Source organism: Melopsittacus undulatus, chromosome 5 (assembly GCF_012275295.1).
Source record: "Melopsittacus undulatus isolate bMelUnd1 chromosome 5, bMelUnd1.mat.Z, whole genome shotgun sequence".
NCBI lineage: Eukaryota > Metazoa > Chordata > Aves > Psittaciformes > Psittaculidae > Melopsittacus > Melopsittacus undulatus.
This window is the reverse complement of record NC_047531.1, coordinates 81,453,424-81,473,666: the sequence shown is the minus strand read 5'-3', so window position 1 is coordinate 81,473,666 and position 20,243 is coordinate 81,453,424. Positions and strand designations below refer to the sequence as shown.

The window sequence follows — 20,243 nt, the reverse complement described above, 5'->3', positions numbered from 1 at the left end:
AATCATAGGTGTGGCTATGTGGATATAACTATACAAGTTCATAGTAACAAAACCAAAGCTGGATAAAGACACAAGATGAGCAAAATGGAGTCGCATAGTAGAAGAAACTAAAGGTAAAGACAAGGGGGGGTTGTTTGCATGCTTGATATAAGAAAAGCTAGTGCCTGTAAAATAAAGTTAAAGTACTTTTCAGCTTAACTTAGGTTGTAGAAAGAGAACCATGTTTATGTTGTTAGCCTGTGCAGTTTAGTGGCCCCACTAAATGTGAGTTGTTTCACACTAGTCCTCTAAAGTATCTTTAGTTTTAAGGAACAATGTTTGTGTTGTAAGTCTGTGGTGAGATAACAAGATTTAGTGACCCCACTAAACATGAATGAGTTATTTCACACCATCCTTGTACTTATCAGTTAGTTTAGAGGCAGAGCCTCCCAAACATCTGCTAGCTTGGGATACTCCTTGTCTGCATGTCCTGCTATAAATTGTGCAGGAAGGTCACACTGTTTTAAGTCTTTGCTAGTTACCAGAATAATTACAGATCTGGCTGGTTTTAGTGAGTTGTGTGATTACTGGGGCGTCCAACTGTGCCAAAGGTGAAAAGCGCACTGTGAGGAAGACTGCTTACTTCATCTTGAAGACCCCTACTCACATGAGGAAGACTGATTATCCTCAAGACCCCTGCCCACAATCATTGAAGAGCAGTGCGCAGATGCCAAGAGGAGGAGACTTATGATAATAAATTACTGGACTCAGTTTTAATGTTCCCTGCCTATACATGGGAATTATGAGTATGTATGTGACTAATGGAATCGTGAAAGTATATAAACCTGTAACAAACACTAATCATTCACGCCTCTGGCTACGGTCATGTGCCCAGCACTGTTTGCTTTTGCTTTATTGACTTTGTTCTTCAATAAAACCTTGTTATCTTGTTTAGAGGAGTGAATTCGTATTTCACAAACCTGTTCACCACCCTCATAGTGCAGAACTTCTTCCTCAAATCTAGTCTAAAACCAGTGCCTTCTAGTTTAAAGCCATTCCTTCTCGTTCTATCACCACTTGCTCTTAGAAGTCCCTCTCCAGACTTCTTGCAGGCCTTCTTCCCGTACTGGAAGGCTGCTGTGAGGTTTTCCCCAGGCAGCAAAGGCCAAAGCAGTGCACGCCTGCCCTGGCTCTGCAGTACACCAGGCGGCAGCGGGGCCACCTCCACCATACATCCAACACGGCCGCTCTGCTGTGCCCTGTCCGGCTGCCACAGCCACCTCCGCGGCCCTCATCCGGCACAACACCGCCCACTCCCGGCCCAGCTCCGCGAGCAGGCCCGAAATATCGCGAGAAGATGGCAGCGCTGCTGAGGCGGAGCCGAGGCGGGGGGAGGCTGGCGGGGAGCCGGTGAGCCCTCCCCCGGGCCGGCGGGACCGGCTGCCGCTGCTCACCTCAGCTCACCTCCCGCATGTCAGCGGGGCTGGGGGCGCTGTGGAGCGCTGCCACGGGCCGCCCGCCATGGCCGAGGCAGGAGCGGCGAGCGCCGAGGGGGCCGAGGAGGAGCGGCGGGGCCCTGAAGGTGGGGTGGGGGGACGGCGGTCGCTGGGTGGCCTCTGCCCCGGTATAGCGGCTGTTTCGCTGTGTGTGGGGCGGCCGTGGGTGCGTACGGTATGCGGTGGGGTGGGGTGTGCCTGTCGGTCTCTGCCTTCGTGATGTGGCACAAGCGAGCCCTCCGCGGCTGGGGGTGCCCGGGCTGCGGGGTAGGGGCGTATGGAGGCACGTCGGTCTGGTCAGGTTCCCAGTATCGCTCTGTGGTGGTGAGGGTTTGGGGTGGTTTGTGTTTTAATTCACGCTGTTGCCTGCACGCCGGCTGGCTCAAAGTGTAACCTGGACGCTGCAAACTCCTTTCCTCCTGGTGAAGTTCAGTACAGGTACCAAGGGTGGATGTTACCAGCGTTATGTTATGCACTCACAGAGATTCCCGGGTATAATGTTCGCTCTGTGCTTCTGTTTGTTACAGATGTCTCACCACGCTGTGTGGTGTGGACTAAAAATGTCATGGCTTTTCTAAAGTAGCGTGTGGTTTTCTGTTTCTGATATGTATTTGCCCGGTTTAGGGGTTCCTAATACGCTAGGTAACATAATGTAGTAATGTAGGTATCATGATTTTGACTCTGTGTGTGTGTGTACATGCCCACGCTTGTATGGTGACCAGGGTTAGATGTTTCTTCCTTGTTCTTAATCATAAGTTTCTGCTACTAAAGCAAGGCTAGTTGTAAACCACCGACAGCTGTTCGTGCTCCTCCTGCTTTGGAAGGAGTATGTTGCTTCCCCGAGGAGAAATAAGTGTTTTGTTTCGAGAAACAAGTGAGCAAACCTCTCCCAAGTCATCATTGCTGTTCTGTTCATTAGCACCAGTTCTCACAGGGTTTTAATAGCTGTTTCCTAGACGTCTGTTGGGTTACATGTGTTTTAATGTATATGGGTATCCTGGTTGTTTAGAATGATTGACATTATTCTGCCTCTGCTGCTTGATTGTGTAAATAACTGGTATGATTTTGTAGCAAGTAATTTAGTGTTTGAAAACAAAGTGGGGGTTTTAATAGAGTTTTTGCAATCTGTTAAATTGTGCTTAGAATATGGATTTATTGTTTCTGTATCATGCACATATTGTGAGGAAAGGAAATAATCGAAATAAGGAAAACTCCAAATATGCAGACATTTCTATTTACACATTTGTTTGGGAAAGCAACAAACCGTAGGCTTTCATGTTTGATTGTGAAAGAAACCCTCCTCCCTGGTTTCTTTTGCTACCCATGCTTATACCTGTTCTAACGGATTTTGAAGAGACACATTTGGGGTTTTTTTCTGGTTTTGTTTTAAGATAAAAGTATCTTAATTTTTGTGGAATAGGTGCACACTAGGGTTAGCTGCTTAAACAGGGTTTTTTCACTTGGGTGTACACATTAGTGTTGGTATACTTGCACATTAAAAAAGCAAACTGTAAACGGGACAGTTCACACCAACAAAGAATCAAATTCATTGTAAGAAGAAATAATCTGGTGGGTGACTGTGGGACGTGGACTGTTGTTCTGAACTCCAGAGCCAGCTAAACCCATGGAAATTCTGCAGCTGACTTGATGAGAATCAGCATTTTGCAGTAATATGGATCAAAAAGTCATAAGAAAACAGCTACCCTCCGTTCCTTTATCTGTGTATGATTAGAGAGAAGTGGAGTGGTTGGGTTTTTTTTCCAGTAATGAGCTAGGATATATGAGACTCTTGATTTCTGTCAGTGACCTGGTTTGAGCCTGAAAGTGACTGGGAAAGCAGGGTAGTCTTTCAAGGGCTTGTGTAGTCTCTTTTCATTAGCAGGTTACAGTCATCTTTTTAATGCACTAATAGGTTTGGCCAAATAGTTGGTGTTTGAAATCTATTAAGTAAATGTGTTGTTTAATTGGTAGGTGTTTAATTGCTTGTGATTCTTGACTACTCTTCTGAGTGGTAAAAGTAAGTAAAAAATAGATATGGAAAGTTGCCCATGTTAATGTTTGATATAAATGTCTATAATTTGGGATATTGTAATTTTTCCTTTCATTATTTTGTGATATTAAAACCAAATCAAATGTTCTTAAATTAACTTCTAAGAGTTTATTTGTATAGAGTGATAAGATGGCTTCATTATTGAAATCTCTGTATCTTTCTCCTGCATTATGCATGCTTATAAAATGTGTTGGGGAGGAACCCCAAATGTTTTAGGTGATACATTCCTACTGTTGCCCATACTTTCAATAAGAGATACTGTGGGCTATGATGTGGATGTCGCTTGCTATGACTAGTCCGAAGATGCTTTTCATGGCCTGTTTTAAAGCTCTAAAATCAATCAGTCTGTATAGCACAAGTCTCACCCATGTTTAGAAAATATGGTTCTTTGTTTTATAGGTGCTCAGATCTGCAGGACCTGTAAACAGATGCATATCACAGCACCTGTAACTTCCTTCCTCATACGGTCCTGTATGTATGTAGCATATAAGTATAGTTTTCCCATTCTCTGGCAATCTGCAGTAATATTTCATTAAAGTAATTTTAGAAAAAAAACCAGCACCCCTCCATATTAAAATAAAGCAATTTATTTTACATGGCATACAATTATTTGAAACTATTTGGCTTGCTAGCTGTCCTGTCTGTGCTGAATGTATAGATAGATAACTCTGTCATTGCTTAGGTAATCAGAGACATCTTATGCCTTAAAAACCCCCACATGTCAGTTTGACAAAACGTAAGAATCCAACTTGGCATCTCTAGTAGTACCTTAGTTTAGAAAATGTAGGTTGCATCTTTGCCTAGATTTGAGTGTGTATACATATATCTCTGCTTCTTTGTATGACTCTGTGCTCCCAAGGATTTTAGACTGAGATGCTGAAATCAAGTAAGTACTCAGAGGCTGTGTGCACATCAGCATTTTGGTTCAGAGCAATAACACTGGTTTGAACTGAATTCCATCCTCCCCACTTCCTGCTCATGGGTTTGGTTTGAACAGCAGTTTTGGTATAAATGAACTGTACTCCTTTCAGAAGAAACTAAACTAGAATCTTTTCGTAACAAGGTTAGGGCCACTCCAGGCACATACCAAATATACTCCAACTCCAAACATAAGGGACTGAACCAGTGGTTTGTTCTCAGACAGCTTTCAAATACATGCATTGTAAGGATTTTTGGCCCAGTGAACCAGACTAAATGTGATTTAGTGTAAGCTCCCTGAACTACTTACAAATTAGAAACGGGTTTGTGAACCAGCTGCTTCTCTCTACTGACCTGTTGCTGTTATGCTATTGTGTTTACTACTGTAGACATAGCTGATGAGCTTGGGTGAGTAGATTGCAATTTTAGTAACTCATCTAGTGACACTAAAGAACCTTTATGTGCTGCTTTAACTACAGTCACTTCTAACATAGTTTTGACTTCTTTAAACTTGTCAAAGCTTGAATTTGTAACTGAAGTTTTTTGTGCATGCCAGGAATATGCATTTAGAAAATGCACATATAATAGCCTGTGGCATCTGTGGTCTTAAAAATTTCAGTTCAAAGCAGCTTCTTTCTTCTATTTCCCTTCTGACAGAAAGTGTTTCAAAATAGGAAGCTGGATTAAAAGTGCCTTCTTATTCTTAGAAAGGTTGTGCCAGTGTTACCACATTGTTGGCTTAAGCAGCTGCAGAGCTGCAGCATTTCTCCAATTCTGGTGTGTACATTTTTCACAGACTATGAAGAGCGCCACCCCTAAGTTTTATAAATGCACTTATTCATTGACATTTTATTTCAAGCATACTTTACTGTAAGATCCTGATAGATGGATTTAGATGTTCTTTTTATAAACTGGCTAAATGGGGCTGACTGACAGCCTTTTTATTAAATTCATTAATACTTACAGGGCTTGTATTTTTCTGCTGATATTTTGAGTGCATGTCTTTTATTATTTCCTTTTGATGAGTCTAAAAAGTCTAAAGTAGTATTTTAGGAAAGCCTATGAGGAGTAAACTAGCCAGAAAAGTTAAGCTCTCATAGCAGGGTGAGTGGGTCATGAGGTTGTAAAGCATAATTTAGGCAATCATTTTAAGTACTGTCTTGGGCTTAAACTGGTTACATGTGACACAAACAGGTGCTGTCTGTGGCTGGTATATTTTAAGAATTGCATGATAGTTCAATAGCCATCTTCGGTGGAATTTGTCTCATTTATCTTTAGATGTCCACAGAGTAGGAATCCAAGTCTGAGCTAGTTACTTTGTTCTTTGTATAATTACTGAACACTCTTGGACTACATTTCATCTAACCAACTGTAGGAATCTATTTTAGATTGAGATGAATCACCCTAGAAATGTTGTATTTCATCTAGCCAACTGTAGGAATCTATTTTAGGTAGAGATGAATCACCCTAGAAATGTGTTCTTCCCTCCAAGAGAGACTAGAATGCCTCTTTCAGATGTGGACATCTTTATTTGCTCAGATGAATCTCACCTTTTATGGCTGGTGGAGTTTGTCCGTAAGCCTTTTCTAATAGATCGTGTTTGTTTAGGAACTGAAAACCTTAAAGCTGTTAGTGGAGAAAACAGCTCAGGAATGTGGCATGCGTTTAGAAAATATTATTGTCAGTAATTGGAAAAACGTAGTCTCCCAAACCTTGTTTCTTAATGCATTGCATGTGACTTAGGCTGAACATAAGAATACAGTTGATTTTGTATGTCTGTACTTCATACCCCACACCTGAAGAGTAGTTTTATGCAGCTCATTTGCGGTTGTTACTCCCTTGCCAACACCTCTGGGGACTGTGGGTTTGTTGTTGTGTTTTTCTCGTAGAAAAACACAAGGGGGGTGTATTCAGTAGGGTATGGTCTTGTATTTGGATGATAACTGTATATGTTGGTAACCATTCCTTAAATACTTTGTTTGCCTGATTATGAAATACAATAAAGTTAAGAGTTGAGATACTAGGGTTTTGTTTCTGGTACACTTACTGGGGACGACCTGTTTTTCATATGGTGCATTTGTAATGTTTGGTTGGTCTTTGCTTTTTTTCAGAGATCCGTCCTGATGTGCATATTATGCTTTTAAAATTTTAATTTTTAATATAGGTAAGCATGTATGCTTCATACTGAGAGCCAAGCATCACAAATAGACATGTATTTGAAGAACTATTCACTTACCATTATGATTCAAATCTTACTGTTGCAATTCACATAATTGCAATTCAGTGCTAGAGCATTAGCAAAACTTTGAAAGGAACAGTTTGGGATTTTTTTATTGTCATTTCCCAGTTGGAGTTTGATTTGATTTGCAAACCAGACTGATGTAACTAACAGCCTTTGGAGTGGTAAAACAAAATACCTCTAGTTGAATTAAACTATTTCTGGTTGTTTAAAAATTTACTGATTCTGGTTTTCCAGGAAAATAAACTTGTAATAATGAATAGTCTTCATGGATGATATTTTTCAAGAAGCAAGACTGCTATGCAATTAGAAAAATTAGAAATTAGAAGTTTTGCTTCATACGTTCTTAGGGGTATTTGGTTTTGATGTTAATGGTATGAAAATGTTGACAGAAATGGATACTATAAGAAAGTCAGCCAGGAGCACAAATGGAAGGAAAGAATGCATCTTTTTTCCCATTGTAGGGGCACACCCTGGTTATTGGGGTGCATCCAAGCCCATTCTCTTTGCAAACCTGAAGATCTTTAAATCCTTTATCCAGCTCTCCCAAAGTGGTATAACCAGAGAAGTAAATAAATCTTTCATTATAGACTGCACGAGGTTAAGACACTCTATAGGGTAAGCACCTTTAAATCACCTAGTATCATAATGATAGCTATTATAAAGCCCTAAGTTACTATTTTAAAGAGCTCTTACTGACTTCTTGAAGCTGACTTAGCTTTATGCACTGTTTCTGTCTGCTTCTTGTTCAATGAGTAGTAGGTATTAAAAAGATTTACTCTTGTTGAATTCCAAATAAATACCCTTCTACTATGTCTGATAGTTCTGAAGCTTTAAATTTATTTCTCTACTTGTTTGGGGTTTATATTGAGAATCTGGAAGAATGTATATAAAGGATATATGCTACCTGCTGTACATGTCAGGGATCAATACAGATTCTTAACCTTATAGTTTGTCTAAGGACAACCAGCTATCTTACCAGTATTTAGTTAGATGGCATTTAATATGGCATCTAGTTTGTCACAGTGACAGTATCCAATTTATCACGTAAACGTTTTAGCACAGAAGTTCATAAGAGATCACCATTGCTGATAAGCTAAACATTTTTGTATTTTAGTTAAAGAGAATTATTAGGACATGTGGGGAATTGCAGTATTCAGAATTTGTTGTTTGGGTGCGAGTCAAAAACCAGTGAGTATTTTGATAATATGAAGGCTAAGTTGGAAAAGCTGTAAATGGTGCCTTTCATGTTGTGTCTTTAAAGGGAAGTGGTTTAGAAAGCAGGCTGGCCATCTGTGTGTGAAGGAGTATTTAGGTCAGTGGGTCTGTTCTGTCCTGCTTTGTTCCAGGACTGAGGGATCTGTTGTGCCGAGGGTATTCTTGTCTTTGATACATGTAGGTTTCTGTTCAGTAAGTACTGCTTCACGAATATTCATGGAGTATGATTATACTTCGATAACTTAATCTAGTAATTATATAGGCTGCTATGAACTAAGTGAATTAAAACTACTCTTTATAAATAGAGTTCCTTTGGGATTTTGTTTGTTTTTTTTTTTGGGGGGGGGTAGGGTGTTTTTTGTTTTGTAATTGCATGGATTTACAGTATAAATATAAATTGAGACTATTACGAAGTTCTGATTAATCATAACAGTATTTCAAGCATCTGCCATTTGTGCCCTTGTAGTATTTGTGATGGAATATATTTGTAATATCACCAACTTGAATATTTTGTGTATTTGAAGTAACCAAACTTTCTTTTTGTTGCAGATGACCAAAGGCTGTTACTTGTCAAGTATTTATTGATTCTTTGAGCTTCCACCTCTTTATGAAACTTCTCGTGTGACTTAATGAGTTAAAGAGCTTTCTAAAATAAAACGGGGGCTAACTCTTTATAGTCTGGCTTGGTAGAGAGAGGATTAGTGGAAGACCAGGCAAGCTGTTCAAGTATTAGCCTATTTTCATGTAACTCTCCAGAGTCATATTCCAGCTGAAAATGAGAACCTAGAAAATATTTCCAGTGTGCTTACACCGAAGAGGAAAAAAACATACACTGTGTATCACTTTGTCTGTATTTACCTATCATTTACAGACAGCACAAATGCTTAAGAGAAAAAGCTCACAATAAGATATCCAGATTTTCTTCCAGACAGATTTTTCAAAGCACTTGTCTTGGGTTTTGCCTCCTGATAAAACTGGGAGATGCTCACATCCTTAAATAACCGCTCTCAATCCCTCATCTGTCCCTTCATGAAGTTAATGCTTTATTGTTTTTAGATGTATGATGTAGGATTCTTGCCTCACTAGCATGTGAAGCCTAAAGGAGTGCCTGCATTTGCTGGAACAGAGTTAATTCTGATCTTTACCTAGACATCAGCTGGATGATTCTTTGTGATAGCTTTGCAGTGATGTATGGAAGATGTAAAATAGTGCTTAGGTTTCTTGAGTCTCTTCTCCTTTCTCAGTAGGTCACTAGTATAATCTTTTGCTTGTGACTTCTGTCCCTCCCAGAAACAAAATAGTTTTCCTTGGGAGGAGAATTGTGAAGGAAATTTTGAGGTAGAACTTGTCAAGCTTTCAAGACTCTTCTTACTGACTTGACTGATACTGTATGTAATTACAGATTTTGTCAGAAACATCATTATGGCAAACTTTAATTTTTCAGATATCCAGCTTGTTTAAAAAACCACAGTTCACTCCCTAAATTTAATATACTTTTAGTTGCAGTATTTTGATCTGCTAATGCCACATCCTGTGATTTTGCAGCAGGATGTTTGAGGTACTGGGGTATTTTAAGTGTAGTCTGCCAAGGTGGCATGAGGAGGAGAATAGGTGTATTTTATATTGCATTGGTGTGTTTATTGGGTTGATGAGATCATTACAGAACTGTGGGAAGACAATGTACTTTTTTCTGTACTTAGGAGCTACCAGTGCAACCTTTATGTTTTGTTTTTTTTTGTCAGAGGCATGGAAGGCACTCATGGACTGTTGTTTTGGGTTTTTTTCCCCAAATGAAATTCCATGCATACATGGTAATACAGCTCTAACTGGACATTGAGCTGCTTTTTTTTCCTCATTCACAGATAATTTCTCAATAGATGGAAACTCATGCATTGCTTCTGGAGTCCCCAGCCTCATGAATCCAGTAACTAAGCCTGCTACCACTACTTCTTTCAATGCTTCTGTGGCTGAGATTCCAAGGAAGCGTAAAGGAAGTGATTCTGATAACCAGTAAGTAAATTGATTCTGTATGTGTCTCAACATAAACTTGAGACATTCATCTGTTACTTACGCAACATGTCGAATCCTCTTTCCTTTGTTTATTACTATTATTTATTGCAGTTTCTTCCAAACACATTCTCTGACTGTCCTGATTTATTAAAAATAGCAAAAATAATCCCTAAATCTAAGGGATACATGTAGGATTCTATAATGCAACTAGCTGGCTTGAAGTGTCCGGGTAGTGTGTCTCTAATGCTGAAATTTAAATCCCAACTATTTTTTAGTTTCTTCCCCCCCCCCTTCTTTCCCTGCTAGTAAAGGCAAGTTCTCTTTGCAACAAATTGTTACTAAGTTGCTGAAGTCTCACACTAGAATATTACCTTAAAGTGTGAAACACAATTACTAGTTAAGCTATTTGGTCTAGAACCTCAGAATCAGAACTGTTTCTTCAGTGACCAGGGCATGCCCAAACAGACCTGTGACCTAAAAAAGAGAACTGTCTTACAGTAGCTCTTAGTCTTTTTTTAAGTGGGTCATACTTGACTAGTGAAATGATACTTTCGGCTGCTTTCTCCCGTTTTAACTGCAAAATAGATGACAGTTAACCAAATCAGCATTCACATAGAAAAATATCTTTTAAAAGTGATCCAATCAAAGCTATGTTAAATCAGCCAGAAGGACACAAGTCAGTCTGTAGATCTAATAGACTACAAGTATCTCCAAACTTGTGCGTAAAATCTACATTTAAAAAGGGGGAAAGTAGGAAATCTACATGTATTTGTGATTTTTAAAGCAAGTCTTTTTAATCACTGCTTCTTTTATATACAGTGCATTGATCTACAGAATGTAGCCATACTGTGGATGTTGATATGTACCAGTTGTCGACTTGGAGATTCAAATGTATCTCATAGATCACTGAAAACTCCCAAAATACATTAGTTTCTGAAAAATAAAAAACCTGTTGCCATTCTTGGGTTTTATTTACCTGTTCAGTAAAAGTGCTGCCTCATCAATCATGTTTCCTTGAAGTTTGGGTATCTTTCTGATTTCATGAAACTTCTGTCATAACAAGTTCAAATTGAAATACTAATTGAAAAAGCATTGTTTTATCAGAAGTAATGATCAGTTTCTAAAAATTAATGGTCTTGCTGAAAATAACTGATCAAGTGGAATCCACTAAAATTTTTCTGTCGCTTTTTTCACTGGGTACATCAAGTCTTGTTTTTGTGCTTCAAACTGTGTTTTGCTTAACATAATTACCTGTTTCTGCAGAGATACAGTTGAAGTTGATGGTGATCTTCAGAAAAGGTATGTTTTATAATTTATTCCATTTCTGGGTTTAGTGTGAAAAACATTCCCTGTTTGGCTAGATGAACTACGTGGAATTATTTTTATATTAAGGAATGCTTTGTTTAAGAGCAAGTCTTTATACAGCACAAGGTGATAAACATACAGCTAATTAACAGAATGCATAGGTCCATGCAATGTTAAGGTTTTCTAATATTTCTTTCTAAGAAGACACTCTGACTTGCTTATAACTTTACTGGACTCATTAGCATTGAGGTTAAGGCTCACCTAACCTCAGTGGGAATGAATGCAAACCAACAGCTAAGTAAGACTAAGGAGGTGGAAGAAAGGTCTTTTTCTCCTCTAGGCCTAGTGCATGTAAATGCTTTTTTGTTTTAATCTGGTCACACGCTTTTTAAAATAGAACTACCACAACTATGTTAAATAATGCTACAATGTTACAATGTGACAAACCAGAGTTAAGATTGGCAGTGCAGCATAAGTAAACCCTTTGTGTATGTGTGTTATAGGATAGTTATTAATTACATGATTGCTTTGTTGTGATTTCTTTTTCTGTACCTGGATACCTTACTTAGAAAATGTATTGGTTTATATGTAGCTGTACAGTGTTCTTTTTTATTAAATATAATAAAATATTTCAGTTGGAAAGTGCATACAGTGATCATATAGTCCAACTGCCTGACCACTTCAGGGCTGATCAGAAGTCAAAGTATGTTGTTAAGGACATTATCAAATGCCTCTTAAACACCAACAGGCTTGTAGCAACAACTAGCTCTCTCAGCAGCCTATCCTAGAGTCTGACCACCCTCTCAGTAAAGGAATGCTTCTTAATGTCCAGTCTAAACCTCCTCTGGCACGTTTTTGAACCATTCCCACATTCCTATCACTGGATACAGGGAGAAGAGCTCAGCACCTCCCTCTCCACATCACCTCCTCAGGAAGCTGTAGAGAGAGCAATGAGGTCACCTCTCAGCCTCCTTTTCGCAAAATCAGACAAACCCAGAGTCCTTTGCTGCTCCTTATAGAACATTCCTTCCAGTCCTTTCTCTGGCTTTGTTATCCTCCTCTGGACTCATTCAAGGACTTTCAGATCCTTCTTAAATTATGGGGCCCAGAGCTGCACACAGTGTGCAAAGTAAAGCAGCATATTTGCTCTACTTTCTTCTCCAAGTGGAGCTCCCATGGGAGAAGGGAGATGTAGTTAATAGGCCACATGCTGCACTGCAGTTAGTCTGGCTTTCCCTTACCCCTTTTCTTATGGTCAGACAATATAACTTCTGTTTGAGTTCATAATACATGCACATTTCTGGTAAAAGTTTCTTTTAAAATGAAAGAAAAAAATTAGTTATTACTAACAGTTTCACTGAAGAGAAATCCTAACATCTTCTGAGCCCAACCTAGTTCCATGTTTGTGTTTATCAGACTGTCCAGAAGATTCCTGGATTCTGTAAAATCTCAGGGTGATGAGCTGGATTTGGTGTCAGTTTGGCTCTGGCTGCTGGATCCTCACTGGTGTCAGTGCTTAGTTACAGGTGGAAGCAGCTTTTGGGGTCTTCCCTAAAGTTGTAATCTCCAACTGTCCTACTTCCTACTTCCATTTCTCATAGGAAACAGCTGATGACTGATTGGCCTCTCTCCTTATAATCCTGCTGGTACAACAAATGCATCTTCCAAAATGGACATAGGTTAGCAGGTCTCTCCTCTAGAATGAAGTACTGTATGAAGTGTTTCCACTGCTGAATTAGAAATAGCTGAAGAATTGCTGTAGGAAGACTAAAAATATTTGTATCAGTTTGTCTTTCAAAGAAAGAATGCCCAGTATTTGTATGGAAACTGCCTCCCTGCAAATACCAAATCATGCACACTGAACTGGCAAGGTAACATAGGCCGTGTTCTGAAACTCTTAATAGATGGTGGGGAATAATACAGTGATCTTGGGGAAGAAGAAAGATCATTGCCTTTGTTTGAATCATCCTTTATATTTTCTTGTTGCCAAGTGTTTTTCATGATATAAGCACTATGATTGTCTTTCACTTACAGTTTTATTACAGACTTTCCAGTCATTGCTGGAGGGTATATGAAAATACTTAATTTTTATGTTTTCTGACCATAAGCAATTCAAGTGTATTTTAAAGCCAGTGTAGGCTGGGATTGCTATTTTCATCATTTTACAGTAAGATTTTGGAAATAAAAACATGAACAGATACTCTCTTTTTGTAAAATTTATATAAACAAAGTCAAGCCTGGACTTCAGTTATTCGAATGTTCCATTAATTTTTTTCTCCATGATAAAAATAGCCCCATAATTATGAAATATCCCCGTAATATCTTCACATAGCTGAATGGAATATTGGAAGTTATGCTTTGGTCTCTTTATGCTTCACTTGCTAGATCATTTTTGGTTTTGTGGATTCATTTGTGTTGGAGCCGTAGTAAATTTGTAGCATTTTCTGTGTTTTCTCAGTTTCATGGGAGGAAAGAAATGCCTAGTATTAAATATGCAATATAAAACTGTATTTTGTTTTGTCTAGGAGTGAAGATGAAGAACATGTTAAAATAAAAGATTTCAGGTACTAATTTACAATAAAAGTACATTTTGCTAATAATTTCTAATATTCACAATAGTAAAATATCAGTTTGTGGGTAACATTCATTAAAACTATCAAAAACTTAACAGTGAACTTTTCCTCATCCCGCCTCACAAATGTGTAGTAATTTTTAGAGCCTCCTTGAAGATTATGTTTCCTACTAATTTTAATGTATTGCAGAATCTGTCAGATGGTTTAGCAAAAACCTGAGGTTAAAGTTTTCACAGTGAGTTTTAAATGCAATACACTGAAGTTCTGTATCAAGTGGGGAGCTGATACTCAGTCTGTATGCATTTGAGAATCATTTTTTCTAGACTTGTCTGGACTTGGAGGCATTTAAAATTTATCCCACTTGAAAATGGATTCACCTAAACCATTCTTTTTAGACAAAGAATTCTTGTTCTGGAAAAAGTTTTTGAATAGGGAATTATTCAAAGTTTGCCATTGCATTTTGAATTCACATCTTACCTGCATCCAAATTGAAATTCACATAAAGCACTTGAAATGCTGTGTGACTGAATGCAGTCACGAATCATCCAAATATTTTAAATTATAGAGAAGGCACTTAATAAATTAACTAGAGCTGTTTGTATAAAGTTGTCTTAAAAATAGTGTCTTTAATTTCTCGTGTGAACAGAGGTGTCAAGGCAGAAATACATAATCCAGTCTTTGGTCAAAAGCATTATTTATAAAGAAGGCTAGCTTACAATTGTGAAGTGTTCCCGTAATTTACATAAAATGGAAGGAATGACAATATTCCAAAATACATTTACAGTTTTTTTTTTCTTTAACACCAAAATTAAGTCTCTTTATGTAGTATCCCAGATTACTAGACAAGATTGTTTTGTACATTGCTTCAATAACTTGCATTTTGTATTGTTAATTCATGTCTTTAAGTTTTGGTTCATGAGTTGAAGGGGAAAAAATATAAACAGAAGATTCTTTGGTGGTTTGCTTAACAGTTATCTTCTTCCAGTGTTTCTTTTCTCAAGCTTACTGGGAAACTTGTTTTTCTTCCTTCCCCATTGTAACTAAGGAAAGAAACAGAAGGCTGATAATTTTTTGAAGAGTCCTTGGAGAGAGAAAAGCTAATTGCTTGGATAATGACCAGAGTTATTTGTGTGGAGAAAGGATTTATTTTTAGGAGAAATAATAAAAATAATAGACAGCAAGGTCTTTGAAACTGTACTCTCTTTTTTCTCAACAGGCCAGGTATAGTTAACGCTATTACCTTTAATACCTTCTGTTATAGTATGTTTAAAAGGAGGAGTTTCAGTTGTCCCTCAGTTTGGTTAACTATCACTGTGCCTGGTCTCAATAAGAAGGGAAAGTAATCTTTGTTTTAATTGAATAGCTAGCTTGTATTCTGGGTAAGGTGGGAATATAATGAATTAAGTTTTTCTTGATCTGCTGGAGAATGTTAAAGGGGAAGAGACCAGCTAGAAAAGCTAAGATACTCCACTAGAAAGAATTAAAGAAAAGATAACCTGAGGTATAAATATAGTTGTGATGTGCACTGTCATGTGCCTTAGATGGGTTCTGATGAAAACTGTCCAGGAAGAGATGCTCTCTTTCTGTGGTTGAGTTCTTGGACATAGGCTTACTTGAAACCTGAGACACAAGGTGTGCAAAGAGGCTGAAACCCTTTCTATCCACCTTATCCAGTGAATGCAGGGGAAACTTTCTGAAATAGCTCTGGTGAAATTGCAGAACAGAGTTCAGTGATGCTTTAGCAAGTGCTGAGAGCATTCTTTCTTTAAAAAAAAAGGTATCAGTATGCATACCCCATCCTGGTTACACAGGACAGCCAGGTAGATAGAGGGCCAGGGAGCAGAACTGTCTTCCAGTGATTACTAAGGACATCAAAAGTTCTCTGGTATACAGTAAGGTGTCAGGGATGACTCTTTGATGTCAATGGAAGAATTTTAGCTTTTGTAAGCCTTCATAGCCTCCTGTTCCTGCCACAGATAATCAAGTTTAGCTTGAGATACTTTTTTCCCCCTTAATATTTCCCAACATTATTATGACTGGTGCATTTCTGCTTTGTTCAAGTGAATCCAATTTAATTGTCAAATACAAGTAGTGTATGAAAAGCTGTTTCAGTGCTTCTTGTGATATGTTCCATTCCCAAAATTTAGTTGATTAAGATTATCAGGAAAATAATGTGTTCTACATTCTTCTTAAAATAATTTTTCTTCTTAGAGAGGCTCACAGTCAAACAGAGAAACGAAGAAGAGACAAAATGAATAATTTGATAGAGGAATTATCTGCTATGATACCTCAGTGCAATCCAGTGGCACGAAAGCTAGACAAGCTTACAGTGTTAAGGATGGCTGTGCAGCACTTAAAATCTTTAAAAGGTGGGTTTTAGGAAACTAATTCTGAAAGTCCTTGTTCCATCAGGAGTCATAACATGTATCTTCTTTGATGTTAAATAAATCAAAGGTCATTTCTTTTGTGTTTCCTTGCTCAATTCAGTTCTGACTCTGTTCTTCATTAAAATTTATGTTTGTAGCTTCCATGACTTCACTTCTTCATTTTGCTTAGTGTAGCAGGAAAAAAGTCACCCTTTGGTGTCTGATAGTTTTTGTCTGTAGGGGTATGACTTGCAGTCAAATGACTCCTTGATTCTTTTTTAAAATCACAATGATCAAGCATGTCTGTCTTTATTTTCCAACCCCCGAAATAAATGTGTGTTTTGTGATGTCTCCACTTTGCATTGTACCTTCTTTAACAGGAATACCTGTGGTGTTGTACGGATGCCAACAGCTATCCTGCTAATACAGAAGCGAATAGTTTGCATACTCTTCTGTTATTCCCACGTTTGTGATTGCATCAACCCTTTGTCTCTGTATTGGAATTTCATGTTTACCCGTTGACTTCAAAATTTAGAACATCCTGTTAGAAACCATTGACAAGAAAAAGCCCACCAACAAACAAAGCAAACCCCCCAAACAACTGAATCTTGGGAAGGGTTTAAGTTGAAGGCCAAGTCATTAAAAAAATACTAAATACTTCTGATGAGTTGTTTGTCCAGTGTGAGATTAGGAAAAAAGTCTCCTCAACAGTGGGAAGCTATGTGAATGGTTACCTAAAGAAACTAATGGAAGTAGTTGTACCCGTATAGAGCACAGAGAACTCAAGTTTTTTACAGTGTAACTTCATAAAACCAAAACCAGTTTCATAAAACTAAAGAAAAAAATATGTTTGGGTATAGTCATCTTTCAGACTGGGTTTTTTTTTTTTCCTGCAAGAATATTAGTCAAAAGGGATGTTGCAAGACAATACTTGAATAGAATATTGATGACTTTGATTACACTTTCATTCCATGAATGTCTTAAATGCCATGAAACATTAGAGAGTTATGTCCTGATTTCAGTTAGGATAGAGTTAATTTTCTTCCTAGTAGCTGGTATTGTGCTGTCGTTTTGGATGTAGGTTGAGAACAATGCTGATAACACACTGATGTTTTTAGTTGTTGCTAAGTAGCACTTGCTCTGATCAAGGACTTTTCAGGCTCTCATGCCCCTCAGTGGCACAAGAAACGGGGAGGAAGCAGAGGGAGGACACCTGAGCTAAACTAGCCAAAGCAGTGTTCCATACCACAGCATGTCATGCCCAGTATATAAACCGGGGGTAGTTACCTGGAAGGGACTGATTGCTGCTTGGATAGGGCTGGGTATTGGTCAGTGGGTGGTGAGCAGTTGTATTGTGCAGCACTTGTCTCTCTTATGATTTATTTCTCTCTCTCTCTTCTCTTTCCTTTTATTATTCTTCTTACTGTTGTTGTATTTTACTTTATTTCAGTTATTAAACTGGTTTTATCTCTACCCACAAGTTTTACCTTTTACTTTATTTCTCTCTGATTCTCCTTCCCATTCCACTGAGGTGGGGGGAGTGAGCGAGCAACTGAATGGGGCTTGGTTGTCAGCTAGGGTTAAACTACAACAGAGTACCAAGAAAAAGAGGTATCAAAAATCTGTATTCTCAGTCAGCTAGCAACTTTAAAGTAATCGTGGATCTCAGTGAATAGTTTAGTGCTGGAATATCCAAATACAAGTTGCATATTGCATAATCTACCAGCAGCAAATAAGATTTCAGGTTTTTGGCAGCACTATTTCAGCATAATAATTTGGTCAACTGCAAGCAAAGATCAAAGGCTATCTGCATTGCAAAAAAAAAATTGGTTATGAATAATCATATCTAATAAGGGCCCCATTAAGTCAAAGGAGTGTAGGAGACAAGTTATTCTACTAACTTGACAGTAATAGAATCATAGAATAATTTAGGTTGGAAGGATTTTCTAGAGTTCCATTGGCCCAAGCAGGAGGAGAATTTTGCATAAAGAAATATTGTGGTAAATTAGCAGGGCAGTAATTGCACTTGCAGTATAAGCAATTATCTACAAGAAATCTTCAGCTCAAAGCATTAGTATTTTAACAATAGGACATGAAAACTGGACTCTATCTGGGACAGTTGTTACACGTATCTTCAAAAGAAATGCTTTAAGAAAGTACAGGGTACTATGTGAGATTATGGTGAATGCTGAAATTTGCTGGAAGGTTCAACTGCTATTTCAAAAAATACATAGAAGAAGTTGTGGAAATGCTTTTAATGGTTAAAAGTTATTTTTGAGTACTTGCCATGGGTGCTAGAACAGTAAATGTAGTGAGTCAGTCTCACTACATTTAGTGACACTTTTAATTTAACTGCAACAAAGTGTTTTATGGATTGTGGGATATATAGTGCTAATGAAGCAATATTCATGCCAGAAGTCAATTGAAAACATTGGAATTATTCAGATTAAGAGAATGTTAAGGATTCTGAAATAGGCCTATGAAATGGTTATAGAAAATTCAGTTCTCATAATACCCTTTCTTTAGCAGTGCATTAAAGATATGTGAACAGAAGTTTCCTTGGTTTATGCCAAGTGAAGGGCAAGAAAAAACTGATGGTGTGCCCTTATTCGTTACTAGCATGTGTTTATGAAGCTCATTTATAATATTTTATATTTTCTTTAATTAAGCTATTTTGGTTGCAAAAAAAATCTAAAATACAAACCAAGTATAACTCTGTTAACATCAGAAGTTACATTTTAAATTTACTTTATGTCTGCAAATAATCTACTTACCAGGTTCCACTAGCTCCTATACAGAAGTCCGGTATAAACCTTCATTTCTAAAGGATGATGAGCTCCGACAGTTAATCCTTAGGGTAAGTGGAAGGTATCTTTCAGCTAAATTATGTCCTCATTAAAGCTTGCCATTGAGTGTTTAGTTGGAGAGCATTTTCCCATCTTTTTTTTCAGGCAAGTGCTTTGTTGTACTTGTTAAGTTCATAAACTTTGTACACTGTACAGGCTTTTCCATCAAGTAGTACAGAAGGTGATTTGTGAGCATGACAGACAGCAACCCCTGAAGGGATAATAAATTTGTATGCAATCTACATATTTAATGCATACAGGTTTTTATGTTGCTATTGAATTCTGTATGCAAGTATAGAGAATGCTTTTAATTACACATAAATATAGTTTGTTGTTTGCTCTCCTTAATTTTAATTTTTTAAATCTTGGAAAAGATGCAGAAAGGATACCCTAAAGAAAATCTTTGGGTTTGCACTTTGTCTTATAGCAACAGCCCTTTACTCTCTCATTTGCAGCTATTTTCTTTTTCCTTTTGCTGCAATAGCAGGGTTTGCCAGGATCTGTAAGATGACTCCTAAGTTAAGCTGTTTTGCAGCTGGCTACCTCTTTTCCCAAGGCTGTGTTTAAGAAACTTTAGCTGTCTGTAGCTGAAGGTCTGATTTGGTCCTTGTAACCTTAGTTGCTCTTTAGTGTGATTTATAATTTGGCTGATTAAATCAGGTTTAAAAGTATGTTGCCTTGTAGTCATAAATATTCATTGTATTTTTTAAATGTATATTTTAAAATATGGTATCCTTGTGTTTTCAGGCAGCAGATGGATTCCTATTTGTGGTTGGGTGCAACAGAGGAAAAATTTTGTTTGTCTCGGAATCGGTTTGCAAAATACTGAATTATGATCAGGTGGTTATAACTGAGCTTCTTGGTTTGCTTTTGCCTTGCATTTTCTTAGAAATATTTAAACTTTTACATTTTAATGTATATTGCTATAAACAGTCCGTGTATATAATTCCTTGGAATTTCTTTGATTTAACCTCCTTCAGAGTAACTGAATATCTGAAACAGGATATTTGCAACTGCTATTACTCAGTAATCCTGACCTCAGTAATAGCACCAGATGTCAATCGATCATCCTTAAGGAAACTGCTAGGTTGAGAAGGGATCATTTGAAGATGTCCTCATTTACATCTCCAAGAGATTTTCTTTTAAATGATGAAGTGATTTGGGTTGGGTTTTTTTTTTTAGGCCAAGGAAAATTGCAGTAGTGGAAGTTAATTAAAGCTTTCCTTGGTAATGCCTTTATGCT

At 37.8% G+C, this 20,243-nt stretch overlaps 1 protein-coding gene across 1 annotated transcript in view; it reads left to right on the top strand.

Moving 5' to 3' along the window:
* The first annotated feature begins 1,395 nt into the window (after positions 1 to 1,395).
* Positions 1,396 to 20,243, top strand: part of BMAL2 (basic helix-loop-helix ARNT like 2) — a 36,233-nt gene continuing 17,385 nt past the window's right edge. Inside the window, exons 1-7 of the mRNA XM_034062936.1 lie at positions 1,396 to 1,561; positions 9,763 to 9,910; positions 11,174 to 11,209; positions 13,741 to 13,779; positions 16,000 to 16,157; positions 18,932 to 19,011; positions 19,748 to 19,840. Coding sequence (XP_033918827.1) covers positions 1,501 to 1,561; positions 9,763 to 9,910; positions 11,174 to 11,209; positions 13,741 to 13,779; positions 16,000 to 16,157; positions 18,932 to 19,011; positions 19,748 to 19,840 — 615 coding nt within the window. The 5' untranslated portion in view covers positions 1,396 to 1,500. The remainder of the gene's footprint in view (positions 1,562 to 9,762; positions 9,911 to 11,173; positions 11,210 to 13,740; positions 13,780 to 15,999; positions 16,158 to 18,931; positions 19,012 to 19,747; positions 19,841 to 20,243) is intronic.